The sequence below is a fragment of the Amblyomma mixtum genome, chromosome 4 (assembly GCF_055824585.1).
Source record: "Amblyomma mixtum isolate Tamu chromosome 4, ASM5582458v1, whole genome shotgun sequence".
NCBI lineage: Eukaryota > Metazoa > Arthropoda > Arachnida > Ixodida > Ixodidae > Amblyomma > Amblyomma mixtum.
This window is the reverse complement of record NC_143015.1, coordinates 135217448-135234616: the sequence shown is the minus strand read 5'-3', so window position 1 is coordinate 135234616 and position 17169 is coordinate 135217448. Positions and strand designations below refer to the sequence as shown.

The following is a 17169-nucleotide window of genomic DNA, read 5'->3' as shown; positions in this document are numbered from 1 at the left end:
TTATAGTACGACGAGCTTAAAGGGGTCAAATGTGTGAAACTTTCAAGTAAAGCATGCGAAGTGCTTTTGGGCTAACATTTGAAATGGCGGTGTAATTGCCACTTAAAGTCATGACGACCTTCAATCTTCTTCGCAGCACACAGCACCAAGTTGAAGGGAAGGGGATAAGGGGGGGGGGGGGGGGTTGATGACGTCATCGTCGGTACCGGTACATTTCCAACTTATAAGCCTTACTTCGAAGGAAGAAAACCAACGCCACCGAAGGCAAGGCCTGCCGATCTTTGTTTGGCAGTGTCCAACGACAGGATGTGGTTGCCGGGGTGTGTTTGACGGTACCGGAAATTTGAAATCTTACCGTCCGTGACGTCACACTGAGCTTATCTGCACTCCTCCGGTGCTGTCAGAATAAGCATAAAATTTGACCGTCGATTGCGTCACTATTTTAAAAGCTAGCGAAAAAAAAACTTTGCATGCTTTACATACTGCCTATATAGATTTAGATCGTTGAATCTCGCAGAATTCCTAAAAGGTAGTGCAGTTGCCCTTTAATCAGTTACCCTTTAATTGCATGCCCTTCATGGCATAGAGTTTTTCAAAATCATCCAGGAAGAAACGCCACCATCTTTGCGAGCTTCTCGAAAAGCACTTCATCCACCGTCGGAATGCACGGAAGTGAGGATTTCTTGTTTGGCTGGCTTGTGTTCAGCCGAAAACATGGGTTCTGTTTGTAAATCGTAGCTAGGTTGCTTACTGCACGCGGAATAAACAATTTTAGCAGACTGTTTTAAACTGCTTTAATAAATTCATTCCAAGTCAATGTTTGGTATTAGTTATTGTACAGCATTCCTTAGCATTTTATCTGAAAAAATTCGTATTCTAGCAGGCGAATCTACGTTTTCGACCATATCCTATAGCCAAAAACGATGTTCACAACTCCCGGCATTCCTCGCGGCGGACGAAACGACCGCAGCGCCTCTTTTATGTGTAGCATATTGCAATCACTCAGTTCAGCCCTTGGGCGCGGCCGGGCAGCCACCAAACCACGTGACGTGACGCCACGTGGTTTGGTGACGTCAAGTCACGTGGTGATGTGACGTCACCAAACCACGTGAGAAAAGAAACAAAGAAAAAAAGAAAAGGAAAGAAAAAAAGAAAAAAAAAGAAAAAAGGACACCTGAGCATGGTGGCGGTTGCCACCGCCCCGTTTCAAAGGGGGCGCTCCTATCCATCCATCCATCCATACATACGTCACGGAGGAAAAGCTGCTGAGAAAATCGAGTGTCGCCAAGCAATACCTCACGTAAAAAGACCGCGCAATATGCAACGCATTCTTGGCTTAACCAAGCTAAGCCTGGGCATCTTTTTTTTCATCCAAGCATTGTCTTGAGTACCATGGTGCAGAGTCCTCAGTTTCCGCTCACTACACTTCCCTGCCCTATACTGGCTTAGATTGGCTCGCCGTTCCTCGCAGCCAGTAATCGAGTTCCAACTATGGTCCCTAGATGTCGCAACCATCGCGGTCGTAACACGCAATGCCCTTTATGCTGCAAGCGATGATGGCGCGGTAATCAGGTAGATCTTGAGGCGCGTAACTGAGCTGTTTGCGCCATGCTCGCAAGAGCCTACTTAGCGGTGTGCTATAACGCGTTGACCAATAGTTTTGATGGTGACAAGAACAGCCATTAATCTTTGTTTTTTTCCCCGTATGAGATGGGATTTACCAAGGAGAAAAAGAAATTAACCCCTTGGAACGGAACAACGGGTGCAGTGCAATCATAGTTATGTAATAACGCCCCTGTGGAAACATTTCTGCTTTAATTAGTTTTACGCAGTCCTGACCAGATGAAGTTTCCGGTGAGTGGAGCTAATTTGTTCTGCTCCTACGGGTACACTTCGGAGTATGTCGTAATGAGTTGTAATTACTATCGCCGACGGGGCGCGTGAAAATGGTTTTCGAGCAGGATTGATCTCTCGAACAAGTGAAGGACTAACCGTAAGTCACGTTAGGAACAATATTTAGAGGTGCCGCTTGGAATCGCGATGGAGCCACGATAAGCTGCTCCTTCACTAGCCTCATGCGAGGCTGAAGTATGTCAAAATAAACAATCGTATAAGTAAATTCTAATCCCTCCCTTATATACTCACCGCTCTTCCGGACAGCGTTTTAATCTGGCAGATTCTAAGACTATTTCAACTTAATCAGTCCTTTCGAATACGCCTGGAGGTACACTATGCAAAGGTCATTTACGCTTCCGACCATCTAAAAAAAGCTCGACAGATATCTCGCAAACAGAGTTTAATAGTATTTACTCCACCTTGGGGGATTCCCCTAAACATTTGACCAACACTGTTCCCACTTCGAGTTATTGATCAATTCGCTCTCGCCCTACCATAAGCTTGCCGTCCTGGTTAGCTCAATTGGTAGAGCGACTGCTCCGGTGTAGCGGTGGTCCTGGGTTCGAACCCCGGACCAGGACGAATTTTTCTTTAACTACGAAGTTTCTGAGAAAGCTCTGCGCTCGGGTGGATGCCAATGAGTAATTACTCCCTTATTACAAATCTACTCCACCTTGGGGGATTCCCCTAAACATTTGACCAACACTGTTCCCACTTCGAGTTATCGATCAATTCGCTCTCGCCCTACCATAAGCTTGCCGTCCTGGTTAGCTCAATTGGTAGAGCGACTGCTCCGGTGTAGCGGTGGTCCTGGGTTCCAACCCCGGACCAGGACGAATTTTTCTTTAACTACGAAGTTTCTGAGAAAGCTGTATAGCTTTCCTTTGTAGCCGTATGGCTGCGCTCGGGTGGATGCCAATGAGTAATTGCTCCCTTATTACAATAGAATTTAACGCTGTTCGTTCATGTCACGGTCAAAGCTTGGCTAGCTGCATGTCATTTGAGGTATGGCGCCCCAATATCTTCTCGATTCAATGATTACGAATACCATGCGACGTGTCACTAATATGGCAGGCTCTTACAACAAACTGACCCTACTCCATCGCCCTAGTGATCACTCTCACTAGCGCTAATTTGAATGGCTGGTATTGATAAAAGTTTAGTTTAACAAGGTCTTCAAGGAGACACATATATGAGGAAGTAAAGGGTCACCCGTGTATGTTATGGACCGCGACGGCAGATTGATCCTTCAACAATTGTGGCTAATTTTCTGCACTTCATTTTGTAGACGGACAACGCGGTTCCTGTCGAAGGTGTCAAGTGGATCATGACGTCAGACATGGCCAGGGACTTGCATGGCTCGTGTTAGTCTCTGGTCGCGATGGTTCAGCCCCAGCTGGTCACATACGCGGCCTATCGATGTAGGTTGGTCACCTAAACGCGCAGTCACAGTTAGCCCATTGCCACCGCGAAAGACACCCATGGCCATTCCTTTCTTTTGGGACGAAGCACCTATCTGGACCAAGGGTCCACAAATGAAACGTTGCCGGGAACGCATACTCCCCGGTCTACACGCTCTGGACGACTCAAGCCTCCTCGTCAACACTTCCTCTGGCCAGCACATGAAGGTGCTTATGTGCGACACTCTTTTAAGGGAAAGGAAATTCCCTGGCCATATCCACCCTCGTCGGTGGACGCTTTACATTACAGATAACGCATCAAAACCCACTAATGACGTCATACGTCACCATGAATTCAAGACAGCTCCCAGCCATTGCCGCTAAGCCTAGCGGACTACCACGTTCTGTTCTGCAACCAATCGGTCATTCTAGTTTTTTCTTACGTCACGGACGACGCTAACGCGTTTGTTTGTTTTTTAATGTTCAAAGTGAAGCTCCACGTGGTGACAGCCAAGGAAACTAAAGGCGCTTGTTCTGAATTCCTGGTAATGGACAGGACCTCTCTACAGTGCCCCCTTCTCATCTGAACTTCACCGAAACGCAGATTCGCTTTCTCCGCAAGATATAAACCAGCACCCTATATCAACACCGCCTATAGATTATACCTCTTTGGAATCCGATCCGATCACATTCTTCTTTCCCCTAATGTCTGTCCTCATACGCTAACCCTGAGCACTGACTGTTCCAGTGTCCCTTTGTACTTCAGCCTCCCTTCATTTTCCACTTACCACCTTCAGGTCGGATCGTTGGGCGGTCCCTGAATTCCCAGGCCTTCGACTCATTATCATTGTAGACATTTATTTTTCCCGACAATTAAAGTGGTTTTCTTCCCCCTGTCGACTCCGAAGTCGACGTCATTTATCCAGGGGCTTCGGAAAGCTATTGCTCTCATCGTCGCCATCAATCTAAGTCCACTGCAGGACAAAGGACTCTCTAATATACCTCCAATTAACCCTGTCCTGTGCTAGCCGCGGCCATCTTACCCTCGAAAACTTCTTAATCTCATCCGCCCACCTAACTTTCTGCCGCCCCCTGCTACGCTTGCCTTCTCTTGGAATCCACTCCGTTACCCTTAACGACCATCGATTATCTTGCCTTCGCATTGCATGCCCTGCGCAAGCCCATTCCTTCTTGATTTCTACTGGGATGTCATTAACTCGCATTTGTTCCCTGATCCACCCCTCACTCTTCCTGTGTCTTTAGCTTCGATCTACCATTTTTCTTTTCATTCCTCGCTCCGTTTTCCTCAGTTTATGTTCAACCCTCTTCGTTAGCCTCTACGTCTCCGCCTCATAGGAAAGTCCTGGCAGGGCATAGCTGCTCTATTATTTCCTCTTGAACAATAAAACCAGGTATTTATCTCTCTAAAATGTCCTGAATAGAGTACTCTTTCGAAAAAAAATTCGTTACTACAAGCATCAAAGCCTCAGGGGACAGCAGACACTAAGGCACCTTTTTCTTTTTCTTTTTTTTTCTTACCGCAGTTACATTCATTGCACTGTCTACTAACAAGCACCGCTCTTAAAGGCCAATTCCGGGGATTTTTAAAAGATTTTGTATTTATCGTCGCATAACATTCCTTAAGTCCTCTCGATCTAGCAGAAAAAAAAGTTTTTCGAATACCAAGCAGAAGTAATTAAAAAGACTGAAACCGGAACTGGATTTTGGTCAAACGATGATGTCATGTTTACTGTCACAATACCTATCGTGTGCGTGTTGGTTGGCTAAACTAGTGACTGCAGTGAGAGCCTCGGTCATGAATTATCTGAAATTACCAAAAGCCAGCTCGAACTTTTATCTTTCAGCAAACGCAGCGCGAATATCGACGGCCGAGCGTTCAGTGACGTCACACACGCAAACTTGCCCGTAGAAATCTCCCCGATTGAGGCCACTAAATGGGAAAATTTAAAATTGATTTTCGCCGCAACAAAACACCGCCCCACCGAGAAATTTGCCACAAGGGACCAGAAAACTTAGGAGAACGTGCAGCAAAAGTTTCACTACAATCAGAGGAGGCAGAGTGTTGTGCGATGTCAGTGCACGTTACCAGGTGGTCGAAATTATCCCGGAGACCTCCACTACGGCACCTCTTTCTCTCTTTCTTCTTTCACTCCCACCTTCCTTCCTTCCTTCCTTCCCTTACGGCGCGGTTCAGGTGTCCTTCGAGATATGTGAGACAGATACTGCGTCATTTCCTCTCCTGAAAAACCAATTTACTAATTTCCCAGAAAAACCGCCGGAGTTGGCCTTTAAAGGAGTTTAGACACCTTACTTGGGTGGCATCTTTTCTTCTCTGTACTGACGCAGAAGACACTACTACATATGAATGACCGTGTGGTATTCGCCTACAACCGCTGAATATTTTATAATCAAATTTTTCTGCCATGCTGTTTCGGTTTCAACAGTCAAACGATAGCTATGACGTCAAAGAGAGGTTTAGGTCACGTGAGGCATGGAAAAGATGCGATATAATTACTGCTTTATCGTTTTAGTACACTACAGAGCTGAAGTCAGCCTTCATCAAGAGGTGGAATAACAACGTACATACGTAGAAGCACCGATTATATTGAGTTTTTCATGTCTCACATGACCTGTAACCTTTCTTTGACGTCACAGCCATCGTTAGGCTGTTGAAACCGAAACCGAAAACAACACGAGAATGAAATTCGATAATAAATTATTTAGTGGTCGTAGAAGGATACCACGTGGTTATCCGTGTATAATAATGACTTAGGCCTCATTACAAAGAAGAAAACACGCACCCAAAAGTTAGGTGTCTATACTCCTTTAAGTACAGGTATACAGGAGCAATGAATTTTACCTCGGGCCGGTCATTAACGGCGCTGAAGCTCATTAAATTAGCCAGAAAGGTGCGGAAATGTTTGGAACGTGATCGCTCTCCGGGACCCTAATCTCCGCTTTTTTCGAGCGCCGTCGGCAGCGCTTCGCTGTCGCGTCACGTCGGTTTACGGCGACACCGTGTCTCGACGGCGAGCCGGCGCGCACTTAACCATTCGCATGGGCGTCGGCGCAAATGCTAATCGCCAAGTTCTGGCCTGCGAAAGCGATTACGCTAATGTTCAACTACTCTAACTCAACTTATTACTCCGCTTTTAACCTTATGGCGCTCGACTCTGGATAGGAACGGTGACAAATGTCTCAAAGTTTTTCCACCCTCTTCAGGGGCGATGATGTGAAGGGGACAGCGGTACCCCAACTGCATGGCATGCCATGGCAGCGGCGACGCTCACGCTGATTGGGATTAGGTGATTACAGGTGACACATTTTTCTGGTTTTCTACATTGTAATGTGACAATTCTTCTTGACTAGGGATAACGCGAGGTCACCTGTGACGTCACCCGTCGATAGACGCATTGTTGAGAGTCAGGAAGAGGGTAAATTGGGTCAGGGAACAAATACGGGTTACTGATATCCTGGCTGAAATCAGGAATATAAAATGAACAGGCTTGGGGCATGCAATGTGGAGAGCAGGTAATTGGTGGTCTCTCAGGGTAGCTGAGTGGATCAGGCGATAAGAAAATCATAGCAGGAACCGGGTTAATTGGAAAGACAGGGTTAATTGGAAAAGTATCGGAGTGGTTTTGTCCTACACTGATACGTAGTTAGGCTGATGATGAGAATTATTAACATACTTTGTAGCTCATCCGAAATCAGAGCAGAATGTTTTCCGGCACTAGCTGAACGCGATAGTTTTCTCATATGACGCGCTATGGCGTTAACTCTATCTGCAGCGGAGAAAGTCTATATATATATATATATATATATATATATATATATATATATATATATATATATATATATATATATATATATATATATAGCACAATAAGATAAACGTACTTGGTTGCTAGTTTAAATAAGATGCGAAATTGAGAAACGCTTCGTTTATTGGGAGTCGACGTTTCGGACATCCTGTCCTGTATATATATATATATATATATATATATATATATATATATATATAGCACCGGTCACGTGACCACATGTCGAACATTCCCATTACCCGTCAGGTGAACACGACGCAGCTCCATTCTCATTGGTCAGAAGGTAACCACGTGACCTCAGAGGGGATGCGACAGACACGCTATTACTCCTTCTGCTACCACATACTACTTGCGATTCTGACAAATTTGAGACGGATTCTGGCTTGACATAGTTGCTACTGCTACTACTACCGCTACTAATACTACCACTATTATTAGTAATAACAAAAATGCGCTGAACTGACAGCGAAATCTCCATGGTATAACGATCGTCATGGAATGAATCTCAGCATGCCTGCTTCAAATCGGCAGGCAGAGCATCGACATGCAGGTCTACAAAGCAGAAAGCTTGACTCGTCGAATGCAAATTCCCGCCATTACTATTCTGCACAGGTCTTCCCAGAGTATGCATTTCAATTCGGGGCCGAAATACAAAAGAAGGTACCGCTTCTGAGCGCAGATATGCCGTATGGCAACTTCTGAGCGCCGCTAATGCACGGAGTTTGGAGGAAAGAGGAAAATAAAATACAACCTCGTCGCACGTGTCTCCCTGACTCAATGCCACCTGCGACTGAATTCCGATAAAACCTGCAAAAGAAACAAAAAGAGAAAAAGAAAGAACGCGAGCGATCTGCCGGCTGTCGATATCAGAGAGGCGCGGTCCGCATAGAAACAAGGAATCGAAAAAATGATGTCACATGTACAGAGTTTGCGTCACAACTCCGGCCTTACAGGGAAGAGGTGGTCAAAGGTGCTATTACTGTTCGGAACGAAGTCCGAGATATAATCCCCCCCCCCCCCCCGCACACGCACACACACACAAGCGACTAAGAACAACAGCTATGTGCCTGCGGATGTCATTTTCACGCTTCACCTTACGCCAAGGAACACGTCGGGTAGTGCTAATGACGAATACGTGTAGGAAACCGAATCTCCCGCTGCAGTGAATAACTGCCCACGAGGTGGCACTCGCAGGAAGGGAAGAAAGAAGAGGACAAAAAAAAAGAAAAGAATAGGAGGGGTGGGGTGAATGCAGGATACCTGAGTTGGGCATCGTGTTCTAGGACAGTCGCTTTCGAAGATCCACCCACACAACGTGACCAAACGGAGGCCCGCAGAAACCGTGTCCCAGAGTAATTCCACCGTGTCGCCTGAATGCATACACCAGACATCATGGCGCAATGCAACGTTCTCGGGTACTTCCACCGTTACGGACATGTCTAGTACGTGCGCGAACTTCTCGGAAATAGCGGTTAACGCGGTGCATGTTGTACTGTCACACGGCGACTCATGATGAGTGCGTGTCGTCTGCTAGCTTTCCTTTTTCGTCTGTCGTCTGCTTTCATGCCCGGCCGTCTGCTCACGTACTAATGTGCACGTTCTATAGGTGTAATGTCAGGCTCATTTTGTTCCCGTTGTTCGCACATGTTAATGTGCCTGTAGGTCGAGGCAAATAATCACGCAAATCGTTCATCACGCGTCGCCCGGTCGTTATTTCTCGCGAATCGTGTTCTATTCCGGCAAGTAATGACGTCATGTCACGACATTTGGGCCCAGAACGACCGACGCTCACGCTGCACCGAATGGCAAGAGGGTACTGTTCGCCAGATTTGCGCAGAGTCATCTTCGTACAGCTACGAGATTAACCTGAACGGACGTCCCGAACAGTACGTTTTAACTAATGGAAAGATTAGTCAAGCTTTGAATTAACAGCAGCGCGTTTTTTTATTAAAGGCAGTCTCCCACAGATTAATTCAGCACTTTGTTTTATTTTTAACGCTAGGCTAGAACCTCCATCACACAAGTAAGTTAATTTCTCATAGGACTGATATATCAAAATCCGATCTCCTGATTGGCCCAAACCTTCCTACCTTACCCGATTGTCACGCCGCTGGCGGCAGTGAAATCAATTGATCAGAACTAATCGAAAGACGGAAAAGAACGCTTGCAATGCTTCACCGATAACTAGCCGCATAAGTAATGGGCGGCGCGACGATCTCAAAGTATTCATAAACATGCTGCAAGATAGGACCCTGATTTCATTCGAAATTTCGTAAGTCAAGCGATTAAAGAACGCTCACGCAGAGTAGGTGGTACAGATGAATAGTTGCGAAGGATGTAATACTATCCCTTAGATCAAACCAGCAAGAAAACATGGCAAAAGAAGGAGTCACGCGTTGGCGCTATAGTCGCAACCTAGGAACCGGCACCTCATTCTGAAAATGGTGTACATTGTCATCTAAATCTCCGTTAGGCCTAGAAAAAATCTGTGAACTTAAGGCATACTTTGTATTGCGTCAGAATGCACACTCCCTAATAAATTTATGGGGGAGCATCAGAAAAAAGCTCCCCCCATCGTCACAGTACGCAAAGAGAAAGTGGGCAGAGGGCAAATCTACGAAATTGATTGCGCACAGGCCTAGAAACCCGATGGCGTTTTGTAACGGAGATGAGTGCTAGGATGCATTTATGACAAAGCGAATGCGACTACGCCTCCAGCTTATGTAAGCTCAGTTATTGTGCGCTTCGCTCCAAGAGCTTCTTAAATAGCCTTAACCTGAACGAAGCGCTCTGAACAGTGCTCGTTCTTAAGGAGAGCATCGCGTAGGAAGATCCCATTTTAGTAAACGCGCGCTTTGAAGATGCGTTACGCGAGACCAGCGCCGACAAGGAACGTAATGACGTAACGTCAAAAGCTCTTTTTCTTCTTTCTATTTTGTTTCCTCCATCTGGAAAGACGACGATTCGGATACTTCGGCAAGGCGAGCAGAAACATTTTACGAGTTTTCGACTCCCGTATATAGCGTACTTTGTGACGCGTTTCTTTTGAGACCTCTTTCGGTTCCGACAGCGAAGTCTCCATCGTGTTCGTCCTACAAGAAAAGGTCAGCAACTTGGGACCGGCTCCTTCGACACATAAAACGTATCCGAAAAGTTCAAGCAGCAACCCCAGCCCTTTCTTTCGCTCCAACCCGGAAGTCAAAAGGATCGAAACGACTGCAGTAACACTTTGTGACCGCGGTTGACAGAGTGCTGGTTAGGCTTAGCTGCAGCAAAGAACACGTCTGCCATAAAATGCCACACGTGCGGAAACAACGCAAGAGTGGAGTATTTCGAAAAGGTTGCGGACGGTAGCACTCGCGTATTGGAGCTTTCAACTTTATTTACAGGGACAAGAAGACGTAGTCTACAGGACCTCTGGAATTGGCGAAGACGAAGTGAACCCATCCCGTGGACTTCGCACATCGAACTTTGACACTCACTCAGTACGAGAACAAAGCAAGTTTAACGCTTGGAATTCCTAACAAAATATAATCAAAACCGCTGCACTATACGTATGAAAGGTCAAGTGAACATACGGCTTTAAACAAAGCAACGCAAAGTAAAGAAAAAAATGATAAATTCGCCAATATATCAAATTGCTAACATTTAGTTTTTATTTTACAATGACTGTTTTTTTTTTTTATTTTTCTTTTCAATGCGTGAATGCGTAGGTGTATGTACTTGCGGAATGCTTTATCGCAGATGTGTGCGTGATCTCACGCGTCTTAACAGAGTTCATTCAACCTCTTAACAAAGTTCATTCAACCTAACAGAGTTCATTCAACCTCGATATTCTTCCTTTCTACTTGCACTGTCGATTCGATCCCTGCGCGCTGAGAACTTTCAGGGATAGATGGGCGTTTTCGCCGAAACATTTTACGAGGGACCGCGACCTCTTCATACGAAACCGTATTGTGTCTACTCGGACGAATGTTCGTCCCCTTTCTGGGATGGAAGACCAACTCAGCCACTTCACATTTTTACAAATTCTTTACGCTGCACAGTGAATAAGTGCGCATCAACACCAACGAGTACTAACTGAATTTTTTTGCAACAGTTTCAAGCGCAAAGGTTGGTAGAACGTCACAGCGTGTTAAATTTAAAAACTTCAACATTTTTCAATCAGCAGCTCAATCTCGATTTCATTCGATACGAATTAGCTGAATTGAAACGTGGCTGTCGGCGCAAGAATCGGAATTCACGGCGTCCACTTGCTGCGAAGCAGGACGTCGCTAAGCACTACTACCTCTGCGGTAGTCGGCTCATTCAACAATGAAACATTAACAATTTTTTTCAATTGAAAAACTTTGAGCGACCGATGTAGATTTTCTTTGCAACCGTATGCCCCCGCTGAGGCGAGTGTTGAGGAAAAAATATTTTCTTGCTTGCATATAAGTGCACTTTTAGAAATTCTTCTCGGGCAGTTGACTAAAAATGAGCAAGTCTCGACCATCGCCCTGCTTCAGAGATTCTGGTGTTCTACAACTGAGCATCATTATCTTGTTCATGTGAATTGGGATGAAAATAACATCCTGAAAAAAAAAAGAACATAATTGCATGCCGACAGTTACGTGAACGTTAAATAGCCATGATAAGTCGCAAATTATTGGCAACTCACCGCTACGGTGAATATCATGGTACATAGATGGGGACAGAATTAAGGAAATCAAGTTCATCAAGCGCACAAATCAGCCAACGAGCCAGCGATCATTTATATAAAAGCTGGATAGGCGGAGCTTATAGAGACTGCGCTATCTTTTTGGAATTTCTAACATATTCTCAGACACGCACTCGGGTAAAATAATCCCGCCATGCCAGGCTCTCGACAGATGCGAAGGAAATTCTAGAACGGATCGCTGTGTGGAATTTGTAGGTGCTCCGGAAACGACTAAAGGCTTTCGCTCGTTAGTCGGCTCGTAAAACCGCTATAGGCACGCATGTCCTTAATAACTTTTCGTAAAACCGCTCATAATTCGAATGTATAAAAGGCAACTCTTAATGACTTGCCAGAATGTTTGATTTCCGTTCCATAAGCATTCCTTTTTTTTTCTCAGTTTACTTGGATTAGAATGTCAGACTATGAGCAAGGCACGCTTTGCAAGCAGACGGTAAAGCTTACTTACAGACGAAGACTCACTGCGTTTCTATGCGTTTTTAAACAAACCAAGAGGGACAGCGTATTGTATTACCTGCCCAGAATACCGTTTTACTGTTCTTCATAAACTTCACAAACAATCGCAAGCCAAAAACGAAGCCAGTTTGACGTTCCATGAGAAGAGAGGTCAATACCCACGGCTCCATTCTATGTCCAAGATTCTTAGGCAAAAATTTTTAACATTGAAAAATAGTAAGAAACTGCTACGGAAATATTGAAGGTGAAGGCCCATTCTTCTGGTGTGTAGCAAAATCTTTCTTTTATCAAAGTTTTTCCGTCACTCGCATCAAGCAGTTAAGACTGCCATAGAAAAACAATGGCGAACGCTTTTGAGGATAGCGCAAACGTTAATAGCAAAAAAAATGCAAAACTGCCGGCGGAAAATCTGCAGTTGTATTGATTGTTACAGAGAAACCTTACAAGATATGAAAAAAAAAATGCGTTCATAAACTTTTTCCCATTCAAAAATGCTTTTGTCCAGAATTGTCGGGCATGAACGCCCAACGGCGGACAATAAAAAGGGTTCTATCAACTTGCAATTCGCATTGCAGTCTCGTGAAGTGAAGTGATTTCCAAAACGAATCATTCGCGAACTTTCCAAATATCTTGTCAATGCTCCAGGTCAGAAGCCGTATAACAAAGCAACTGTCTTGTCTGTTTTTCAGGCCCGTATACCTTCTACGCGACTTCGAAATCGTAGCTATAGAATGTTTCAACCGCGACAAAGCATATACTCCAGCGGTCTTTGTTAATTTGCATTTTTTTAAAAGACGAAAAATGAAAAAAAAAAGAAACAGGAATGTACATTGGTCCAGTGACGTAAACGTGCTGAAGTCCACCGTCTCAACGATAGTGTATAGATACGTGCTCATCAATAAAGAAGCACCTTAACGTCTGCCTCAGCGGTACATTCATTAAAGTCAAATTTGGTGCATAAATTAGGAGCCCCGTTTGCATAGCTTCCAACCCAAACCCATAATGATGCTTAGATGGACCGATAACGAGGCAACCCGGTTTATAAAATTAGAGCGAGCGTATAAATATTGTCTTCTATCAACAGAATGAGGCGTGGAATTATCGTTTAAACAAACAGTTTTCAATTTCGTATCGGCATTGAAAAACTTTCAAAGCGAGGAGAGGCAATGCTCTGCCGCAAGGCTTTAGCGATAACGTGTACGTATTCCTGAATGTGATCGTATATCAATATCCATAGCTGTCGTTAGAAGAGTCGCGATTTTTCTTTTAGAAAGTGCTTGTTATCGTTTATTAGCATGACGGCTTCTTCGATGTGTCTTCCAGTATAAAAAAAAGCTTGCGTTGAAGAGTGGCAGTGCCTTCGCATGGACAAGTAGCATGGCGGCGCGCGTCAGTGCTTTTGTACGCAAGCATGCGTAAAAGCGCGTACGGACGTCCACGTACCCAACTGAACGCTCTACATACCAGTCTAGAGCGGTCTACGGTTTGTGTCGGTGGCATTTGTCACTGGCTGCTGGCCTTAGGCGCAGCAGTTTGGGTCTTGACACGTAGTCCATGCCCCGTAGGAAAGTGCATGACCGACGATACGTTGCATCGAGCCCCGGGTCACTTGTAAATGATGCCGGCATGCATACTCCGCTGCGCATCGTTCGGGGGCACTAGAAAAGTGTGTGGAGCACTTCGCGAGCAACGAATTACGCAACCGATATTGAAAGCATTCGCTGGAACAACAATGGCATTGCTCAATGCACGATTATACTTTCATGCGGCTAGCGTCACATTTGCTCCTCAATTTTGCCGACCGGTGCCCGATTGCTATTGTATCTAGCATCGGAATTCACGAAACACGAGTCTGTCCACTGACGCAAGAATTGTTCTTAAAGATGTTTTACGGCGTTCCTAACGCGATCGGTACGCAATTAGGCGCTTTGGACACAAATATTTCCGATGCGCTTAAACTGTAGCGGTCGCTAGAAATGAGTTTTCGGTTTCCTTTAGGCGCTGTAAGAAAACTTCTGGAGTGTTTAGCTCTCCGAGGCACTCAGGAAGGCAGTCAGTTGGAAAGGAAACTTCGTGCGGGGTTTGAGTTTCGGTTGGTTGGTTTTCTGTGTCCCGCATTCCTGTGCCATCCTTGGCACACGCTTGAAAGAACCGCGGATATATTTGCCCGTCATCTTATCTGCCGAAGTACGGAGAAATAACTTACCCTGTTAAGTGTTAACGCTCAGTGAGAGCAGCATGCGTTAGCTAACTGCCGAGTTCAGAAATTTCTTAACTGAAACTTTTCTATGAATACTACGACTTTTGCGCGCTGTCATTTACAGCAGACGGTGAATACTAGCAGTGAGATAAAAGAATTGCTGTGAAGAGAGTGAGTTCATCTTCACGAAGGAGCAGCAGCGTCAAGCCGTTGGTTCATAGACAGTCCTTAAATGTGCTTAAAGACGCAGTTTCGGTGGCCTTTTATAGGAATACGGCGCTACGGGCGCTGTTTACAGAAGTAGCGCGCATGTACAATGCCTCAGCGAGCAAGGTGAGGGGCCAGTCATGCGGAGCGCGGATGTGACAAGCACTGACGAAGATGCATGAGCCAGTCAAGTGTTGGGGTGCCCGTACCTTGCTGACTCCCGCCTGGGTACCACCTCCGGGGGCGGCCGACGACCGGGGGAAGAGGCTGTCTTCCTGCTGCTGCTCGCGACCGCGGCCCGAACCGTGCGCCGCGGCCACCGCTGCGCAGGTGAAGGCCTTGGCGAAGGACTTCTTGAAGTTGTCGCTCAGGAAGGCGTACAGGATGGGGTTGACGGCCGAGTTCGCGTAGGACAGCAGCTGGCTGAGCAGGAACACGGTCACCGTGAGCGCGGTGGCCTGCGCGGCGCCCAGGCAGCTGATGTACAGCTGTCCCGCCCAGTAGGGCAGCCAGCAGATGACGTAGACGGTGATGACGGTCAGCACCAGGTAGGTGACCTTGCGGTGCTTCGCGCGGTGCCGCGAACGCGGACCGACGCGACTCAGCCGCAGGATCACGAGCACGTAGAAGAGCAGTATGAGCAGCAGCGGTATGGCGAAGCCCAGGGTGAACGAGTAGAGGGTGAACGCGGCCTGGCCGTTCATCACGCCCGACTCGGGCCACACGATGGTGCAGGACTTGACCGAGCCGGCGTCCACCACGCTGGCGTACATGTACACAGGCACCATGAGCAACGCGGACACGGTCCACGCGGTCAGGCAGACGAACTTGGCGATGAACGGAGTCCGGTAGCGCGGCGACGAAATGGGGTGGCACACGGCCACGTACCGGTCGGCCGACATGACCGTCAGCAGGAGCGACGAGGTGAACTGGTTGATGGACGTGGTGGTCATGTACACTTTGCACATGGCGGCGCCGAACGGCCAGTACTTGAACACCATGGTGGCGATGAAGAAGGGCAGTCCCACCAGGAACATCTCGTCGGCCAGCGCCAGGTTGAAGATGTACATGTTGGTGACGGTCTGCATCTTGGAAAAGCGCAGCACCACGTAGATGACGAGTGAGTTGCCGCACAGGCCGACGAGGCAGACGAGCCCGTAGAGGAGCTTGGAGAACTCCACCACGAACTCCGGGTGGCTGGTGAAGAAGGGCTCCTCGGCCACCGTGGCCGGGGCGCTGCAGTTGGCAGGGACCATCGCGGACAGAGCCCGCGGGCTGGCCGTGCCGTTGGCCGCGGCGCGGCACAGGGATGTCGCGGTGTCGTTCATAATCCTCCGTCGGGACGTCAGCGGTGGGACAACCACGCCCGGCTCACGCTCCGGCCCGGCCCGGGCTGCTGCTGCTCCGACGACCGGCGGCCGCCGACTCCGGGCATCGATCGGAGCCGCCCGGCCAACATGGCGGTCAGCACTGCCGCCGGCTACGGCGACGACGGTCAGACCAGAGGGAGAGGTCTTCTTCTCGGTCCTCACCGGGTACCGCCACTGGCTCTTCCGTCCGGGCGCGTCCTCGGGCTTGGAGTGGGCAGTGTTCGACGCGATGGCAGAGAGCCGGAGCGCGGTGTCTGCGCGTCGCGAAGAGCCGAGACGGCGACGTCGGCGGCGGCGGTCAGCTGCTGCTGCTTCTGCCGGCGGGCCAGGCCAGCGTCGACGACGGCGGCGCGCGGGATGTTGCGCGTGTGCTGGCCGCTAGGCGCTGCTCGCGCGCGCGCGCGCTGGTGCCGGGAACAACGGGGGCGACTCAAAGAAGCGCGCGGAGAAACGGCGTGCGCGCGCCGATGAGGCGGAGGCTCCCCCCGTTGGCAGACGACGATGTGCATAGGCGACGCCCCCGCGGTGTGGCGCCAGCGATCGCGGGCGCGCGCGCGCGCGGGGCGCAAGTTTTCCCGCGCTATTTTGTTTCTTTGTTTTGCATCTCTCCGGGAGTTCGAACGCGTGGGTGGGATCAGCCCCTTGGGATTCATGCGTCCCCGGAGTCCGCACATCCATGGACGCGGCTGAGAGGAAATGCAGTGAAGGGTGACTCTTACGAGTGGCCGCTTTGTAGAAGCATGCGGTTATATATTGAGGTGAAATTAAGGGAGGGAAGTGGTCTTTGACAGGACTTGTTGTCAGCAGGCTCGGGGAATGACAGATTGGACTCCAGAGACATGGGGAACCTGGTAGAGGGCGCCAGGGGGTTGGGTTGAGTGATAAGATACAAGGATAGCCTGCATGATTAGGTTGTGGGAAATTTTACTGAAGATTTTTGGCCCCAAGTGGCGCAAGATATGGGTAAGCGGAAATCCTTCGGAGAGAGGTCGTTGTCCTGCATACATACTGCGCCAGCATGAGAAGTGGCTCATTCATACTGACATCCACTCACTCATGCTCACGTCCACTTACTCAT

The 17169-nt window shown here is 47.8% G+C and overlaps 1 protein-coding gene across 1 annotated transcript in view; it reads right to left on the bottom strand.

Moving 5' to 3' along the window:
• The window catches only part of LOC149348317 (somatostatin receptor type 2-like), a 150250-nt gene extending 133729 nt beyond the window's left edge, over window positions 1-16521 (bottom strand). The window contains exon 1 of the mRNA XM_089588063.1: window positions 14931-16521. Within this exon, the coding sequence (XP_089444189.1) occupies window positions 14931-16049 (1119 nt within the window). The 5' untranslated portion in view covers window positions 16050-16521. The remainder of the gene's footprint in view (window positions 1-14930) is intronic.
• Between the last annotated feature and the right edge of the window lie 648 nt (window positions 16522-17169).